The sequence below is a fragment of the Platichthys flesus genome, chromosome 16, assembly GCF_949316205.1.
Source record: "Platichthys flesus chromosome 16, fPlaFle2.1, whole genome shotgun sequence".
NCBI lineage: Eukaryota > Metazoa > Chordata > Actinopteri > Pleuronectiformes > Pleuronectidae > Platichthys > Platichthys flesus.
In genome coordinates, this window is record NC_084960.1 from 9,370,694 (window position 1) to 9,389,197 (window position 18,504).

Below are 18,504 nucleotides of genomic sequence, written 5' to 3' on the forward strand. Positions count from 1 at the left end.
CGTCTGGCTTTCCAGCCTTTATTTATATATATATATATAACACTGAATTCCCCATCTGAAGAAGAGTGTGGGCTCTGTCAGGTGGGTTAATTATGGTAAACCGTACACGCCATATCCAGAGGGATACATTGTTTGGCATTTTAAACAATTTACACCGATAACCAGCATTGTGAAATTTTGGGTTAGGGTTAGACATTTTTGAAATTTGACATTTTATACGTCCTTTGAAAAACATAACATGGTTACATTTGCATCTTTAAAAGAATAGGGAATGTAACACAGCAACACTGAGAACAGTCAGTGCTGAAGAAAAAAGACAAGACAAGGGCCACATTGGGATTGCGAGATGTGTTTGAGAGCATCTTTAAAACAGCAGGTCATGTGGTGTGTGGCTGGTTTCCAGTTGTTGGTAGCTGACAAACAAACCTGTGAAGTGGCAACGACCGGCACCCGAGGCTCATTGATGGAAAATTTTGGTCTGTGTGGTCTGATTCCAGAGACGAGTGACTGCACTGCTACACAATGAACACTTGAGCATCAGACCTGCTCCATGGAGCAACAGGAAGAAGGGGATCTAATCTGATGAATCACGTTTTCTTTTAGATCACGTGGACCATGTAATGTACCTGGGTAAGAAGCATGTTCTACAATGTTGGACACCAAGTCTTTAATGGTAAAGGTGTTCCCCAATGGCAGTGACCATGCATCATGCCACACTGCAGGTTGTTTAGGAATATTTTCGAGGGGTTGATGTTCTGTAAATCTCATGAAGTATATGTGGAAGCCACAATGGGGCCACCTCAAAACTCAAAGGACACCAGAGGACACCTTCAGAGCTCATGTAGATTCCAAAGCTTCCAAAGGGTCAGAGCTCTTATGGCACCAAAAGGGCAGTCGACAAAATAATAGACATAGTGGTGCAGATATAGACTACCAGGTTGCATCAGTTTTGGTTTGTTTGTTTGGTTGTAAGAAAAATTATGCTAAAACTACTAAATGGATTAACACAAATTGTGTTGGATGGATGTGGTGCCGATCTGGATCAGGGGGCAGATCCAGCCTTTTTTTATCACATTCTTTCACATTGCGTTGTTCGACATTTTCACTTATTTGCCAGAGAATAATTCATGGTTCTTGATGAATAAAAAAAATCTGGAATATCAGGCGACGGATATCCAGGAGTGTGTGCAATGTAGTGCGGCTTGATCGAAGCTGCTGAGACCTCTGGGTGATGTTTAGCAGGTAATAAAGTGAACGCTACAGCAGTTGTGTCTTGGGATGTAAGGGGTTCATGGCTTTCTCAAATTGTTAAGTTGTCTGAGGCGTAAAAAATTTGAAAAACAAACATACTGCTTTGAAACATCCGTTGATTTAAATTAAAATCTTTTTATTTTTATATTCAGAAAACCCAATCATGCCCTAAACCATGGCAAAATTAATGGCTGCATGAATTTTCCCCTTGAGAACATGCAGTGCCTTGGGAGAAAGTTGCTACAAATTATGAAAGAGTTTGTTCCAGATGTGGACAATAAAATCAAATCCTACTTGGCCTGTTTTGGATTTGTGTTATTAAATAAATTGAGTTGTGCCTGAAAAAAGAAAAAAAAAGAAGCCGGGTAACAAACTGCCTGTAATATTTTGCAGCGCCGCAGTGAAACAGGATGATAATGACATTTTTTGAGAGTTACAGTCAGGGCCAAGGAGGTGACCGTGACTGATGGGAAACGAGAGGCGAGAGGAGGGGGAGGAGGGGGGTGAAAGTGAGAAAAAAAGTTGGTAAATTGTGGTTGTGGTGGGGAAGCAGCAGCAGGGGGAGGAGGAGGGGGGGAGGTGTTTGTTTTTAACCATCTGCGCTGTTCTTTACTTCTCGTAGCTCCCACTGCAGAGACTGTGTTCTTGTAAATCTTTGATCAGTTGAAGCCCAGAATGAGTGAGTGAAGGGGGGGGGGGGGGGGGGGGGGTGGGGCACACACACACTGTACAGACTGAAGATCCTTGGAACAAACTGCACACACAGGGATTTTTACTGAGCTCAGATGTTTCCTTTGAAAACACTATAAAAAACTGGCACAGCACCGTGTACCTGACCTCACTGCACTGTTACCCACTCGACCACAGCGCTCAGTCATGCCGTCATGTCAGGTCTGCTCGTCTGTGTGGTTATGCTGATGCAGGGAGGGGAAAGGCCTGGGCCCGCTGCAGCGCTCATTGGCCGGGCGGGCGGGATCCTCCGTCTCCTCCAGTAAGTGGAGACATGTGAGACCAGTCAGGCTCCAATTAGGCCCAGACTGTTTCCCAGAAGCTCTGGAGGCCTCCCCCTGCCTCCTGGCCCACCGTGGCGGGAGGCAGGGTGCACCCCACGGTGTCCGGGCCTGACCTAAGCTGGCACACACGTCGGGCTCCTTCTCCAAGCGGGGCTCCTGCAGGCAAAGAATGTTACACACAGACAGGCATGCACAGACAAACACTGTCACGCGAACCTATATATGCGGCGCGCCACGTTTGGTATTTTCACGCAAAAAAACAGGTCACAGCTGGGTAGAATTTCCTTTAGGGGCTGTCTCACTTGTCAGCTTCACATGAACAGCGTGTTCCTTTGAAGCTGGAGGATTGTCAGGTTAAACAGCTACCGATCATGTGACTCATCGTTGTTACGGGACCTTAAAAAATTAGATGAGCTGTCAGAGTGAATTCCAGAACTGCGCCTCATATACCGGCATTTCTATGCAAATCAAACAAAGAAAAGAAACACACAGAGACAGACTGGCGACCTATTGCAGTGATTTAGGTGGAGGTTCTGTTCAGGTGCGGCGCCGACAGATGCATTGTTGCCTTACTGTAAGAATAAATCCAACTTAATACTCTTGGCAGGAATCTCCTTGCTCTGCTGAGAGACCCTGAACTCATCCTGGAGGCAGGGTTTCTGAGAAAGGGAGTTAAAGAGAAGCCACAACAAAGCCTACCCCCCCCCCCCCCACACACACACACATACACACACAAACACACACAGACACCCATCCACTATCTAACCTACCCGACTCACACGCACACGCACGCTCGTATAAACCTGCAAACAAGGTATTTACCGTATATCCCATCTGCTCGTGAGCCAGCGGTTGATAGTAAAGAGTTATGACAGTGATTGAGAAAAGTTGTAAAACTTTGGCTTGTGCTCAGGATAACAGAATAAAATATCGGGCGGGATATGATTTACCGAATCAGTTCACATCATTTGCCCACAAAGTTGCAGTTGTGTAAGTTTAAAAATGGCCCACATGTGAAATATTGCAACACATTTAATAGCAATGGGCCGGAGCAGAAATTGAAAAATAGCTCTGTGGCCCTCATTTTAAGTTTGAGCATAAATGATTGTGTTTGCATGTAAACTGCTTAGTGAGCCGATTTTGAGATATCCCTGCTGTAGCTTCTTATTGAGAGCAACTGTCGCAGAAGCTTTTTTCCCTCCACTAACTGCAACACCTCTTTCACCTTATGCCTGCAGGTGTTGTTCACAGGTGACAAACTGAAACTGTGAGAGTGTGAAGAAAAACAACCCCCCCCCCCCCCCCTCCATCTGAAACTGGAGCATGCTTGAATTTATGACGACAAACACTAGATGGTCAAGCTGGGAATGTTTTTATATATAAGAGGAACTAACTGCAGTTGCTGTCTGAGCAGTGATGCAGCCACCTTGAGTCTAAAATCGTTGTTCCTGTGTGACATTAGCTCAAGGGGCCGAGTCTAAGTCTGTGCGGCACATTTATTAGATTTACCGGAAAGTGAACCTTCGCTTTTTTTTTTCTCGCATACCATATTTTGGGTTGTGAACTTGCTGATCCAGAGCTGCAGCAAAACCATGTCAACAAGACAGAGTGCTGTTTGTCCCAGTGGGGGAAATGGTAATGTGGGATTTTTCAGCACATTCATTGAACTGTGGGTGGCTCTAATTCTAGGAAACTCTGAATTTGTTTAATGCGGTCTGAGGAGCAGAGTGATTTGTTTTTGTGAGACCCTTTTTTCTCTCCTCCTCGTGATTTATCTGACGACTAAATGAGGCGCGTTGATTGCAGCTCATTGTGCGGGATAGTAATCACGGCGATGGATGGCATCGCAATAATCTCGGCTGAGAACGATAAGCGTCGCTGATTTCTGGAACCGGGGGATTGTTTGTTTACGTGCAGGTCGAAAGTTGGGACAGAGCGCACCCTCCTTCCAAGACTTCTGGCTAAGAACGGGAATAAGAGGGAAAAGGAGGCCGTGGTTTGGAGCGGCTCCAGTAGAGTTTCCTGTCTACAGGGAGTGCCCACCGAGAAGGGGACAAAAGGAGGTGCCTTGAAAAGAGTGAGAGAGGTTTGAGCTTGTTGAGCTCCTCTTAGATGCCTGATCCAGGACATGTTGCAAAACAGTAAAATCCTGCAGCATTTGAGGGTTAAATTCAAAGTAAAAAGCGAGTATTCTCTTCTGTGTGAGGCCTTTAATCAGGATACACTTCTGAAATCTATTCGGACAGGAGCTGCCCCTGTTCGCCGGCCTCTCGAGGTCAGAGGGTCGCAATCCTCAAAGTGTGGGAGTTGCAACTCTACAATGCGGGGAAGAGGGAAGAATGGGTCTGTGTGAGATACAAACACAACAGAACTGCAGCAACACATTGACCAGTGAGGCCACTGCAATTTGAATATAAAAAAAACACTCACAGATGAATAAAGGCTCCTGCAAATCCAAACAGGAACACACCTGCACCGGCAACAATGGTCTACTCAGCAGAATCGAGGGCTCGTGCTCATTTCGCGTGACTTCATCCCGTCTGCCGTGAAAGACTCACGTGCAAGGTCACTGAAGGACCAGTCATACACGCACATGGAATCGCTTTGGGGATCAAAGCTGTCCCCGGGATGACGGAGGCATTGTGTTCATACTATCCTCAAACATCTGTGAGTGAGACAGGTTTTTTTAAAACAACGCAGAGTGTGAGATAAAAGATCACTCAAGGGTCTCGTGCCTTTAAAAGTAAAACACAGGTAAAAGTCCTTCCAGTCCTCGGGCTTGTCCTTGTCGTCTGCCCGACTCCGTGTCGCGGCGGTTATCGGCACCCTCGTCTGAACAGCGACCACAAAACCGCTGTTTGAACGCTGCACGTACGCACTAAATCTATCTGGAAATATCGGACTTACTGGCACAGCTCGGGATCAAGTTACTGCTGTGGTATGTGTGTGTGTGTGTGTGGTATTTGCATGTGTGTGCAGATCCACATGGATAACCGGAGCAATATTTAAATTAAAGATGATTACTGTGTTCCGTGCACAGGCACTACTTCGGCTGCACGGCCTCTGGCTTTGGAGCCTTCAAACGAGGTGTTCTCAGGTGACAGCAGCCAAACCTGCTTTCGGAGTGCAGACAGATGCATTACCATTTGCCCCATGACATCAGCCGGGCTATTTCTGAGGCTGGTGGGAATCAAAGTCCATTTATAAAGATCCCGATTATGTCATTGGCTTCCTCCGTCGCCCATGCATAGGATACTGACAAATTGACGGTGACGGCGGTGGCAGGCGAGGCGAGTTAGGCGGGCAGCGCGGGATCAATCAAATGATCTGCCATGATGCAGCCAGTTGTGTTTGATGTCAGCAGTTCATCAGGATCTCATCGACACGAGGAAGAAGTGCATTCTCCAGCAGCAGCGCGCACCATCGCGGTGACGTGACATCCCTTCAGAAGGAAAGTGCAGATTGTTATCGGGGAAGTGCGGGTTTCCTTCAGGGCGCTTATCAGTTTCTGTCCTTGTTTGTGCATGACCTACTCGACATTGTAAAAAACAGCTTTGTGTTTCTTGCCCAGAGTTAGATCAGAAGAATGTGGATAAAGATGGATGTCATGACAGCCGCCCAAAAGTGAATCCAAAGCGAATGAATCGCCCCCTGGTGGCTGGCTGTTGCCGTTCTTCAGCTCTTATCGGCGAAAAAAATCTTCGTCCGTGTCTTCTACGTGTACGGCTCGGGACACATTTGTTTTCTTTTAGTTTTTTTGAGTTTTGGCTTAGTCACATATGAGAGGTGTCACCAGCCCCCCCCCCCCCCCCCCCCCCCCCCCCAACCCCGCCCAAAAAAATATCTACAATCAGCAACATTATTTCACGACACGCGCCTCACTGTTCATCAGTTGACTTTCACTCTATTATGTCAAATTTCTGAGCTTCACTTTTCCAGTAGAAGTTGAGGTGCGATGCGTTCAACAACCTCATGTAGCTCAATTTGGCTCACAGTGGAAACCGATGACAAACTAGCATCCAGGATCTGATGACGTCGGTGACATTCTCTCCTTTGACTTGTTCCCCAACACAATGACTGTGCAGTCACACCGACCCCTCCCCCCCCCCCACCATCACAACATGCATTTCCTGTATTTCTTTTCGAGAGTGAGAACTAAATGTCCAAATATGTAATTTCTACATTTCCACATCAGCTGTGTGTGATTTAGTAAAAATAAAAAAAAAATAGGGTTTCGAAATTCCAGCGCAGCGTTTGAGAAGTCAGTCCTGTGATGCTGGTTTCAATAATAGCCTCCCCCTGAAGCTGCCCGCTCTCAGTCACATGGATGAAGTGTTGGTAAGTGACCAAAATGGTTATCACAACAACACTGCACATTCCTTTTATTGTGTCATTGGCTCATGATGGGAAAGTAGAAGCCAGGAGAAGAACTCAGGCCGGAAAGCCAACGGAGAATGACAACAGCTCTCCTGTTTCAGGTATCAGAGCTGTGCCTGGAGCTGAAAAGTTGGCCTGTTGTTAACTGGCAGGGCCGACGGCGTAAAACAAAGAATCACAACAATGTATCTGGAAGGTTGTGGATGCAATAGGCTACTGTTGAACTGAGATATCTTTAAGTCTGGATTTTCTATGGAATGTTTAGATAAACACACAGGCCCCTTTCGGGATGAAGAGATTGAGAAGGCCACATTCATAACCCGGAACAGCCGTGACTGTCCAACCTCATTGTGGATAATGTTGTGGGGGTGAAAGGCACAAGTTAATGGCTCTGTGTTCTTCTTTTAGCACTTCTCAGAGGAAAGCCGTCACAGCAATGATCCTGGCAGCCATAAATAGGCCGCATGTGATACGCATGGAGGAATGCTGGAACTGCATATGCACAACATGTCAGGCCTGAATTTGACTTTCATACTTGGACACGGGGTTTAGTGAAAACAAACGTGAAGACATATAAGGTGGAAATAAGAAATAGGATTGTATAGTTTTCTGCACATGATAGATTTTGACTGCAAATTCAGGTTCTCTCTTTTTCTGTATTTGTCTCTATAGAATTATTTTGTTTGACTGTTTTTAAACTCTTAAATGTCTGCATGTCACAGCACAACGCTGTCAAGTCCCACCAAATAAAGTGGAATGACTAATATGTAGTAACACTAACAACAAGTTGTCTTCCCTGTAAATTCCCTGAAACCCTCAGTGGAGTTGCACAATCAGGCTGAAGATGAGTATCTCTGAACAAAATGTTCTGTAGAGAACTGGCATTACCGAGGAGAACCGGTAAAATGTTTATAGTCAACCTGGTGCATATCATACACACATAATAAACAGGTACCAAAAGCAAATAGTTAAACTGTATGAATCGTGGAAGAATAGTGAGGCCACTCTGGGTTTTGTTGCTTGTTTTTATCGCTCAACTGCAGCGATCACACATGACACTTCCCGTTGGTCACAGATACACACAAAGACCAGCATTGACAGTAACACAATAAGGAAAAATGTGAGTGTGTGTGAGTTTAAGAGAGACAACGAGGGAGGCAGAGTAACCAGGAAATAATAAGAAGATAATTGATGATCACACTTAAGTGATCTTGCACAACCAACAAGGAAGTTTTACGGTAATGGGCCGATACTATGTACCAGACTAGTGTTGACATTAATACAAGGAAGACATGAAGGAATTGGGTCATGAAGCAGGAACCTTCCTGGTGACTCACGTTTCCACAGTAGTTGACGTGATTTCAATCGAACAGTATTTTGTATATGTCACAGCAGCTGATCCGTTTCCGCTTACAACCTTTTATTTCATGGTGTAACATGTAAAGGTTTCAGTTATGCAGCCGTAGTAAAAAAAACGTGAATTCAGGGCTTACTATATTCAGCTGTGCAAACTATATGCGGCGCCTTTCTAATTGCCACCTCTGCAAATAATCTCATAGAATTGGCAAAGCCTGCAGAGCTTTTTAGAGATCCCCCTGTTCAGTGAAATCCGCCAAAGCAGCTCCAAAATATTTTGTCGAATAACATTTTTCTGCTTTTCAGCCCCGTTTCCAGTTGAGCAAAAAGACAGCTCTGCCTCTTTTTTTTTTCTCTCTCTCGTTCCCGCGGGTTTACTGGAACCATGAGAGTCAGTGTGGGAAAACTTAAACAGCTGCCTTTTCCACTAAACACTGGTTTAAACCAACAAGCTATCATGCAAAGGCTTCGTTTTACGGTCTCCGCTCAGGCCAAATCGGTCTACACTGCATGTGAATTTCAACTTTTATTATTGTTTTCATGACATTAAAGGGGAGGTTACATTGAGCTGAGCCCTGACACATATTTGAGAAAAAAAATGTCAAGTCTTTTCTTGATTTCCAATTTAGATCTGTAAACCTACCAGAAATTTGTAAAAAACACAGAGAAGCACACATGACGGAAACAACAGAGCCAAAGCTGTAGCTGCCAAGACTCACACCCTGAGCCTCAGACGTTTGGCTGGAGTCCCTCTGTAGAAACCCCTCTCTGCTCCAGCCCACTCGGTTGGCTTCAGCTGACCGACCAGTCGAGTGTTGACCTCTGGTTAAGTACACACTGTTTCAGCTTTATTTATTTTACTTCATTTTATTATCACAAGTCCTCATATCTAGGGAGAGGTCTATTTTCTTTCAGTGTCTTCCTCCCTGCTGTATCAAAAGTCCCTTCTATTCCACTTTAACAGGGGAAATTGACTCTGGAAATCACAGCAGACTTCCTAATAAGCCAAGTCTGCATGCTGTAATTATGTGCATAGGGGTTTCCATGGAAACCAGGAGAACTAAAATACCACCTCAGTGTTTTTTTTTTCTAACTTTCTGCTCCTTTTCCCTCCATTGACTCCTGTCGGGATCCCAGGGGGGACTTCGGATGCTAAAAACATGCCTCACAATGATGACACAATAGATTTTCTGGGAACAAGTGGACCGTTAAGAGGCTGTTGTAGTCCCTCCCCCCTCCCCCCTCTCTCTATCGTAATGATGGCCTGAATCAGACAACACCTGACTCACCTCTGTGGACACAGCTGGTTTTTACCAGGGACCATCCGGCTGTTTTTTTCCGTTTTGTCCGATTTCTTTGGTTTGTCCACCCTGCGGGCAGCAGCACTTTGAGACCTCCATCGACACAACACCATAGCCTGAAGTTGATCTACAACAAATGAACCACCTGAGGCTTGAGCTGGTCACTGCTGAGTCAGCAGGGAGTGGGCTGATGCAGATGATATGAGCACTCTATCAGTCACACGCATGTTGCCCAAAGATTAGACGAGGATGTGAAACACACACTGCATGAAGACAGCCACTGATCGGTAAAGAGATGATGAAGACAGTCTCACAGGTAGTAGAGGTAGGAGGTCATCACAGTGGGCGGGGGAACTGCAAAGAGGAATGAAGTTATATCCAGAATATGAAACCCTCAAAGCTGTTTGGATAAGTAGTAAGATGTAAAACAATACACAACATTTTATGTCAACATTTACTAAAGTACAGTATCTTACTTCTTATGTTGAGACATAAGGGAGAATTACACAAACACAGCAGAACGGATTTCAACAGAACTTGGTTGAAGGATGCTTTATTTGTCAGTGATTATTTCTCACATTTTTTTGGTGTGGATCCAGATCATGGGGCAAATCTGGGATTTAACATTGTGACATAACGTTTCTTTGGTATTTTTTTTGTGCATTTTCCAGAGAGTAATTCGTGAATCTTGATAATTTACCCTCGTCGGAACTATGAGCTGTAGTTTACCATAGCCTATTGTCATGGAATCTGTTTATACTAACAAATACATAAACATCTGCTTACAACTACTATACATTATGTTTCTTAGAACACCTAAATCGGTTTAGAGACTTTATAAATAGATGCTGGAGGCAAACTACTGTATCTTAAAAAAGATGGTGCTCTTGTCTGACTTTTTTTTCCTTTAACGACATGGCACTTATTAGAGTCTAATAATTGCCATGTTATTAAAATAAACTACAAGAAAATAAGAGTCTGTGTTCACAGTTTCGGATTTTATGATATTACCAAATATTGGGGAACTTCTCTCAGTGCTCAGAAACGCCAGAAGGGAAGCGTGTAAACAGTAAACCGCTGCCCTTGGTTACCAGCTGCTCTCATAAACAAGTTCCTCAAATCTGGCGCCCCCTATGGAGGGAAACGGTACTCGGTGTTTAATGTGAATTTCTCAGAAACCCGATTACACAAACCGCCTCGGCTGTGGAGGATGAATCACTACCTCACACACTGAAGGGCCACTTGGAACCAGGCAGAGAAAACGAGAAATGGGAAGAAATACGAGAAAAGAAAAGCAACAATAACAGATGATCAAAAGAATAAAAAAAAAAAAAGGTTGAAATCTTAATTTAAAAAATAAATAAAAGAGAAGTGTATATGTATAATGACCATTGCTTGGAATCCCTCCTTAACTTCATTCTGGAGGAACAGATGAGGGTGTGGGGTGGTGTGTGTGTGTGTGTGTGTGTGTGTGTATGTGGGTGTGTGCTTGCGTATGTGTGTGTGTGTGGGGGGGGTCGTCCTCTTCTCATAGCAGGAATCCTTTGAATAAAATAAATAAATCGTTGCTTCCTGACAACGTGCCAAGAGAGAGAGAGAAAAAGACAAAGACTTTTTACTGGAAGGAGGAGGAGTCCGCTCACACCGAGGAGGAGGAGTCTCCACGGCTCTGGGTTATACGCTCTCAAAAGGGCAGCTCTCTGGATGTTACACACACACTCGCTCTCTCTAACGCGCACACAGAGGAGACACATCTGAAGTGAGAAACTTTTAAACTACTTCCACCTCCTGACAGATCCAGGACTAACTGTGGACGGCCTTCTCCCTTCTGCGCATTTGGATTTATTACACGAGCCACTCTGGAGAAACACTGAAGGTAATAAACGCTCTTTTTCCCAGGGTTGTTGTTTTTTCCTACCAACACTTACTTCATTAAAACTAGGAGTTTCTAAATAAAAAACTGCAAGCCAAATGGGTTTAGTGTTTGTCTTAAAGTCAGGTAGAGTTTCTTTAAGGGAGGAGGTCGTTGCGCGTAAAATTGCGCAATCGGGAATTACGCTATTTTTACTGGAACTGACCGAGTCCCGAGGGCAGATTACAGAAAGTTTCCGCGAAACGACTGGAAGTTCAATGAATGAAGGAAACGTAGTTAAACACGCGGACAGCACTCCAGCGGAGGAGTGAGACAAGCTGGCTCTTTGTTGTTGGTCTTTAGATGATAAAAGACAAGAGGCAGAACAACCTCATTGCGCTGCGTGAAGTTTAAAGGCACCAGTTCCACATCTGGAAAAAACAAAGTTTCCCAGCGAGATTTACTGTAGAGCTCAACATTAGCAGATCAGTAACTTTATCAGTGTGTTCAAACTTAAAACCTGGATTTTAATGTGATATTTCTTTTCCTCAGGTGTTTTCCTCCAGACAAACAGAGAGCTGACCTCCTTATGCCCTCCCACACGACCCTCTGAACCCCTGTTCGACTCCACCTCCTCACCATCTTGTCGGTGTGGCGACCGGTGCTCCCCAGGAGATCTAGAGATCGGGCACAGCGCCATGGTAACTCACAGCAAGTTTGACTCCGCGATGAGCAGCAGCCTCTTGGACTCCAACATGCGGCAGCCTCACCGTTACAAGACGTTCGCCTCCAAGGCGCAGCACCAGATGGTCCTCGCCACGCACAGCAAGCTCCAGGAGAGCGGCTTCTACTGGGGCGCCATCACCGGGAAGGAGGCCAATGCCATGTTGGCGGCCGAGGCCACCGGCGCCTTCCTTATCCGGGACAGCTCCGACAACAGACACCTGTTCACGCTCAGTGTCAAAACGTCATCGGGCACCAAGAACCTGCGCATCCAGTGCGACTCGGCTTCTTTCCGGCTGCAAACAGACCCTAAGAACTATCAGTCTGCTCCCAACTTTGACTGCGTACTTAAGCTGATTCATCACTACATGCCTCAGAGCAAGGGCAACACGCACAGTGGAAATATGTCCTTCATTTACTCTGGAGGGGAGAAGATCCCTCTGGAGCTCATCAGACCTCTCTCCTGCAGCTTGTCCACCTTGCAGCACCTGTGCAGGAAAACGGTCAATGGACATTTGGACATTTCGTCTAAAAGAGACCAACTTCCTCATTCTCTGAAGGAGTTCCTCCAGGCGTACGATGATCCGATCTAGAACTGTTGGACTGATGCTCTTGAAGGAGCAGAAAAAGTGTCCCAAAGAAAAACGTGATGGTTCCAGTGCAGCCACGTCTGACGACATGTGAGGAGTAAAGATGAGGCAGAGACTGGAGAGTCGGGCCCGGGACTGAGCTTGTGAGAAGGAGCAGTTTTGGACTGAAAGGTTGTGTGTGTGAGTGGACATCCATCTCTTCATGTTCACATTTAGGAAGAAATACTGGACTGATGAGGACTAAGGCACAAAGAGGCCTCAGACAAAAAATCTCTTGAAATGAGAGATGACACCGTCGGCCTCCTCTTCCCCTCTGCCGTCTGATGACGTTCAACTTACTGAAAACTGAAGTGAGGATCACAGTCGGCCGTCTCCAGTGTGATGACACACAGGTTCCGTGTCCTGCTGCTGCTGCTGCTGCTGCTGCTAACCATTGTGCTGTGAGGCTGTCGAGCTCACGCACATACGCCTCAGAAAACCATCCATCCATAAAAGCTGGATCTGATTTTACGATCAGACTTTTTTTTTTAATCTCAAAAGACGTTTTATGAGACCATCATATGTGGAAAGAAGATATATTTTTGATAATCTGTTTTAGAGGGAAGGTTTATGCCAGATTTGCCTGAACTTGACAACAGTTTGTTGGAACACGACTGAATTTAACCTGAGAGAGGAGAACCACTGCTGAGCTATTATAACCAAAATCAGAAGTTTGTGTGAAAACCAGTAGTGAGGAAACACATACCAAAAACATGAGTCAGTACCTCTGGCACAGACAGGATTGTCACATTATGAATGAATGTATGAAATGTGGCGTCTTACTTTTCCGAATAAGGAGAAGAGTCTAAACAATTCTCATCCTGAAAACAATGTTTACATGAGTGAAGGTAAAGCGGTGAATCTGTTTATTGTGCTGTCTTTTGTAAAGATGAACCCTTGCCGGCCGAAACCACTGGCTGCGGATGCTTGAAGACAAGTTTTGACGAAGTGAGCAGACTGATACGATTTTGCACTTATTTATATTTGTGAGAACCGTTTGTTAATTTATAATAAAGAGCACTATTTTTCTATGAAAAGAGATCTCGTTGTCTGATTTTGCTTTGTGACAAACTTTGTTTCTTTTTCCTTTTGAGATTTTACATCACAGACACTGAAATACGTTATTTGCATGCATCCTATTTGGCTCAACTTGCTGCTGAGGTCAGACCACAAGTTTTTTTAATGATTTCCTCGGAAACGTAAATGAGCACCAGTTGCTTCCTTGAACCCACATGGGAAAGCGCCGCTCAACATGACACTGCACTGAACACAAGCAGCTTTCAGTGTATCTTCACTTTGACGTTTCCCTTCCGTGAGATAAGCTTGCTGTTAAACTCCACCTGCCTAGTTTCAACTTTAAACAGATGTTCAAAGATAACATCCTCCGCTTACAGGGAGCTGGCGCGGCCGCTTCAGACAAAATACACCAGAACTGTGAGGTAACTGCCTGGCATAAGGTGACTCCTTTGTTCTGGTGTGACACACAGCGTTTCTCTGTGGGTGTTAACGTGACCTAACATGCTCTCACATGCCCATTCATAGTGATGCAGAAGTCTGCCTGTAACATGAGTGACTTTTTAGGAGCACACGTGTTCTCAGAAATGTTCCCCAACTTGCACATGAATACACACTAAATGCACCTGCACCTCAGCACAGAGCAATTCAGAGACATGTTGTAATTTCCCGGCGCACATGAATGCACCATGTCCAGTAATCAAGCAGACCGCTTCGGACTGTTTGGATCAACTTGTTCTTGGGTTTAAAAACTACGTGTTTGTCTTACTTTTTTTTACTTGCAGGTTAACAGACTGACATCATCTTTATTTGAGCTTTCTTAAAAAAAAAAGTGCAAGCTAACAAAGCCTCCAATCAGGAAGCATGTCAACCCCAAGCATCTGAACTGGGAAACACATTAGCATCAACATCCTTGTTAAGATTATTGTTATTATTTTTCTTAAAACAACCCATCCTGTACTCCATGGCTGTCTCTCCTCTAATAAGATGGCCTGGTTTCAGTGTGTGTGTATGGGAGAGAAACGTTTTTTACTTTGTCCAACTTCATGACAAGAATTCATTTATTTAACCCTATAATGATGTTTTAGTACTAGCAATGATCTGTGGTCAGTTCTGTGTTGGGTGATATTAATGAGGTCAGAGGAAAAGACAGAAAATGGAGAGGTTTCCAGTTTGAATCCCAGTTTGGCCACGGTCTTTCTGTGTGGACTGTACAGGTTCTCCCCGTGTTTGTGTGGGTTTTCTCCAGCTTCCTCCTACAGTCACATACACACATTCAGCATTAAGTTAACTGGACACTCAAAAATGTCCGTAAGTGTGAAGCTGAGACCGAATGGTTTCGGTGTCTCACCCAATGTCAGCTGGATTTTGTCTTCTTGTATGTGCCCTGAACTGAATTGCCTTCAAGATTGATAAAGATGGATTGTATTGGTTTTTACTGAATCATTTTTTGTATTGTAGAAGGGTTAACCTATTTTTTATCTATTGATTGTAATTATAATTCAATTACTTTGCCGGATACTCTGTAGGTTCTTTATGGTCAGCCCTGTGATAACATGGATCCATCATGTCCACTGCACACATACAGTATCATTAAGAGAAACCAGGAACACATGTTCATTTACTGTAAACTGCTAAAATGATGGATGAACAGGAATCCGCAATAACCTCCATAGCCAACGTGGTTACGGGAAGGCGCTCCGGCGCTACCTGCTTCAGCAGCACTTTACTGTTTCCTCTCAGTGCGGAGGGTTCAATGAGATAAAGGGTCTCCGAGGTGATTTGCACTCTGAGTGCTTCAGAACCATGTCCACTTTTTCTTGGAATGTGCTCATGTGAAATACCCGTCCTATTAAAAGACACATTCAGACGCTTCTTCGTGAATGTGAATTACATCTCAGATAGAGCCCGGGGTCGTTTTGTGAAACATAAAACATTCCAGTTTTCAAATCCTTACTCAGAAGTGGTGGTTCAGAAGATGAATCACTTTCCTGGCTGAATTCGTTTTAAGGAGGTGAGCGCAGGATGAGACTGGGGAGTTTTAAATATTCCCTTTGTGTGTGATAATACCAAATAAGTCAGTGGCCACTGCAAATTTGCTTAGCATTAAAAAATCCTCCCATCCTCCTTGTTTCCTAGTAAGCCCGAGCTACAGTGCAGCAGAGAGATGCGTATACAACTCTGCATAGTTTATTATATGGTGATCAATTGAGGGTTTATGTGTAGTGTAAATTTTGCTGACATAAAACTGAGCCTTTTGGAACATCTGCCTGCGCTTTATGTTTGTTTATCAGGTATTTAATGAGGAGTCTGAGGAACCTTTCAAAGGCTTTAAATACTAAAACACCTCCAAGGCCTCACACCCATCTGAAACCAATCCGACCGCCAGCGGATGTCTATTAAACAAGCTCAGTGTTTTGCTCAGGAGAAATTCTCTGGTATTCTCATGGCCCCACCGCCCACTGCTCTCTGTCTGAGCTGAAACCATCAGGGCTTCCACATCAGGGTATTCTCAGGAAGATCTTCAACAGTCCTCCCTGGCTTTTATTAAACTGTCGAGGCAAAACAAACAATGATGAACATATTAAGACATTTATATTTAAGGCTTTTAATGTTTAACAAAAATGTGCCATACGATCTCAATGCAATAGCAGCGTTGATAATGGATGGATTGATGAATACAAGCCCAGCAGTGCACTTTTGTATGTAGCATTATTATTGCTTATGACTAATATGCCATGTAGGTGTCTTTACAAAATGTAAATGTCAAAACCTCATAGCTGTATTTGCATTGTACATTTTTTCAATCAATGATGTTTCAAGATCCTTGAATAATTCTCTAGGAAAACGGTGAAAATGTTGAAAAAGATCTCACAGTCTTAAAGAGAGAGAGAGAGAGGGAGAGAGATAGAGCGAGAGAGAGAGAGAGAGAGAGAGAGAGAGAGAGAGAGAGAGAGAGAGAGAAATCCTGGATCTGCCCCCTGACGCAGATGTAATGGATTCTTCTCCAAGCCCTTTCGTCATTCTTCCACCAAGTTTTATGTAAATCCGTTCTGTTGATTTTGAGTCATCATGCTTACAAACAGGCAAACAAACTAACATACCAAACCAGCAAATGAACTGGGGTGCACTTTATAGTTTAGTTTACTTTATACTTTATCATACTTAGCGGAACTAGACGATGCCAAAATGTCTGGAACTATCCTTCTGGAATTCAGGGAATATGTTGAATGATGTATGTTGTTGTCCGGTGATTCTTCAAACGATGACATAGAACCAATTCTGCGACAACAATCGAAGGGGTTACAGAAGCTGGACACTTCACTGCAAATCAACAAAATAGAGTTGTTGTTGAATAGAGAGAGCAGGATCATTCATTTTTCAGAGTATCTTCTCTGAGATTGATATTTTGTTCACAAGCAAGATTAATGTTTTATGTTGTTTTACAATAACTGTAAAGTTCTTTAAGAATTACGAATTTAAAGCATTTATTATGCACTCACTTTTGACTTTGGTAGAACTAACTCTGAGATGGAGAGCTGCGTATAGCGTTACAATACTCTGCAGAGGCGAAGGTCTGTTGTTGCTGATTTTTTTTCCTAATTTTTCTCCCTTTGACTTTAACGCCTGTGCACCCAGTAAAAGCTGAGAGCCTCATTGGTGCTCTCCGAGCATATGGAGAGACGTCAAGAGCCCCATTCCCACTAATCTTTCCAGTATCTCAGTGTGTTTACAATTCCACAACTGCTCGTTGCCATGGAGCTATTGTGAGTAATAAGGTCCAGATGCCAGGTACCAGAGCCAACCAGGGAGAAGCCTTGAGTCACCACAGGCCGCAAGTCCCACCCACCAAGACTCTTCTCCGGGCACGCTCCTCCTGTTCCTCCTCCTCCTCTTCCAGGCCTTCAGATTTACTGTAAGCACTCCACTCCCCTGTGCTGGGCTCAACCTCAGGCTGTAATAATATAAATCTGCATGGCCATCTTCACTGTGTTCATCCAAACTGACTGCTCTGCCACTTCAGCAGGTCTGTGCAGACTTCCAGGTCCCGGCTCTGCTTTGAGGAGGGAAAACTGAAAAATTAGAGTCTGATTTTAAGCCACGACCACTGACGACAATGAACATAAGCACAGCTGGCACCTCTCAAAAGTACCTCCGCTATTTTAGTCTGAGTTCCCAGATATCTTTGTGTCTCCTGCATTTTATATACTTTTCCATGTTACTTCATATCAATAGGATTATAGCATCTTTACGATCCTCTTTATATCCCTTTTCTGTCATATAGGTTTTATAATGCACACCTTTATAATCGAATAAAATCCACACGTTCTCCATTTTACAGCTAATAATCATGAGTTTTTACAAAGAAGTCCCACGTGGTGTTTTTATTGCTGAGCTTATCGGGTTGCTGTTGTTCCACATTATGTTCAAATTACTTTTGAATATTCTTCTCCACTCGTCTTAGTATGTGGGCAAACACCACCGCAAATTGCAACCTGGATAGTAAACATGTATTTTTAATAATAGGATGTGGTCTGGGTCAGGGATATTTTCTCCCACTTTCTTTAACTGCGTGAGATCGGGCTTTTTTATTAATTTTACAATTAGGGAGCTGATTTTTTACAAGTGTGTGAAATCCAAAGCAGCTATGTTGTATTGAAGGGGACTGTTGGCTCTTGGGTACAGGTATGTGCTTTACTGACATTCTAAATGTTGTGTTACTCCTACAGCGCCTGTTCTAAAATGTGTAAACCTGCCTACAGGGTTTAATTAGACCCCAGACATACAAGTACCAACACGCCACTTTGAAATGTTTACATCACCTTGGATCTCTGTTTTACTTTAACTCAGACGCCAACCACAGCGAGGCCGTGTCACAGTGCGCCTCCACACACCTACACCGTGGGCTAGCAATAGCCGGCAGGTGAGAAGTCAGATTCAACACATTTACTACAGTTGAAACCATTACTCATACTGGTCCACGAGTA

At 44.1% G+C, this 18,504-nt stretch overlaps 1 protein-coding gene across 1 annotated transcript; it reads left to right on the plus strand.

Annotated features, from left to right (window-relative positions):
* Positions 1-10,988: 10,988 nt before the first annotated feature.
* LOC133971099 (suppressor of cytokine signaling 3-like) lies at positions 10,989-13,539 on the plus strand. The gene is made up of 2 exons (XM_062408320.1): positions 10,989-11,174; positions 11,703-13,539. Exon 2 carries the CDS (start codon positions 11,849-11,851, stop codon positions 12,464-12,466), a length of 618 nt encoding a protein of 205 aa, XP_062264304.1. The 5' UTR covers positions 10,989-11,174; positions 11,703-11,848; the 3' UTR covers positions 12,467-13,539.
* The last annotated feature ends 4,965 nt before the right edge of the window (positions 13,540-18,504 follow it).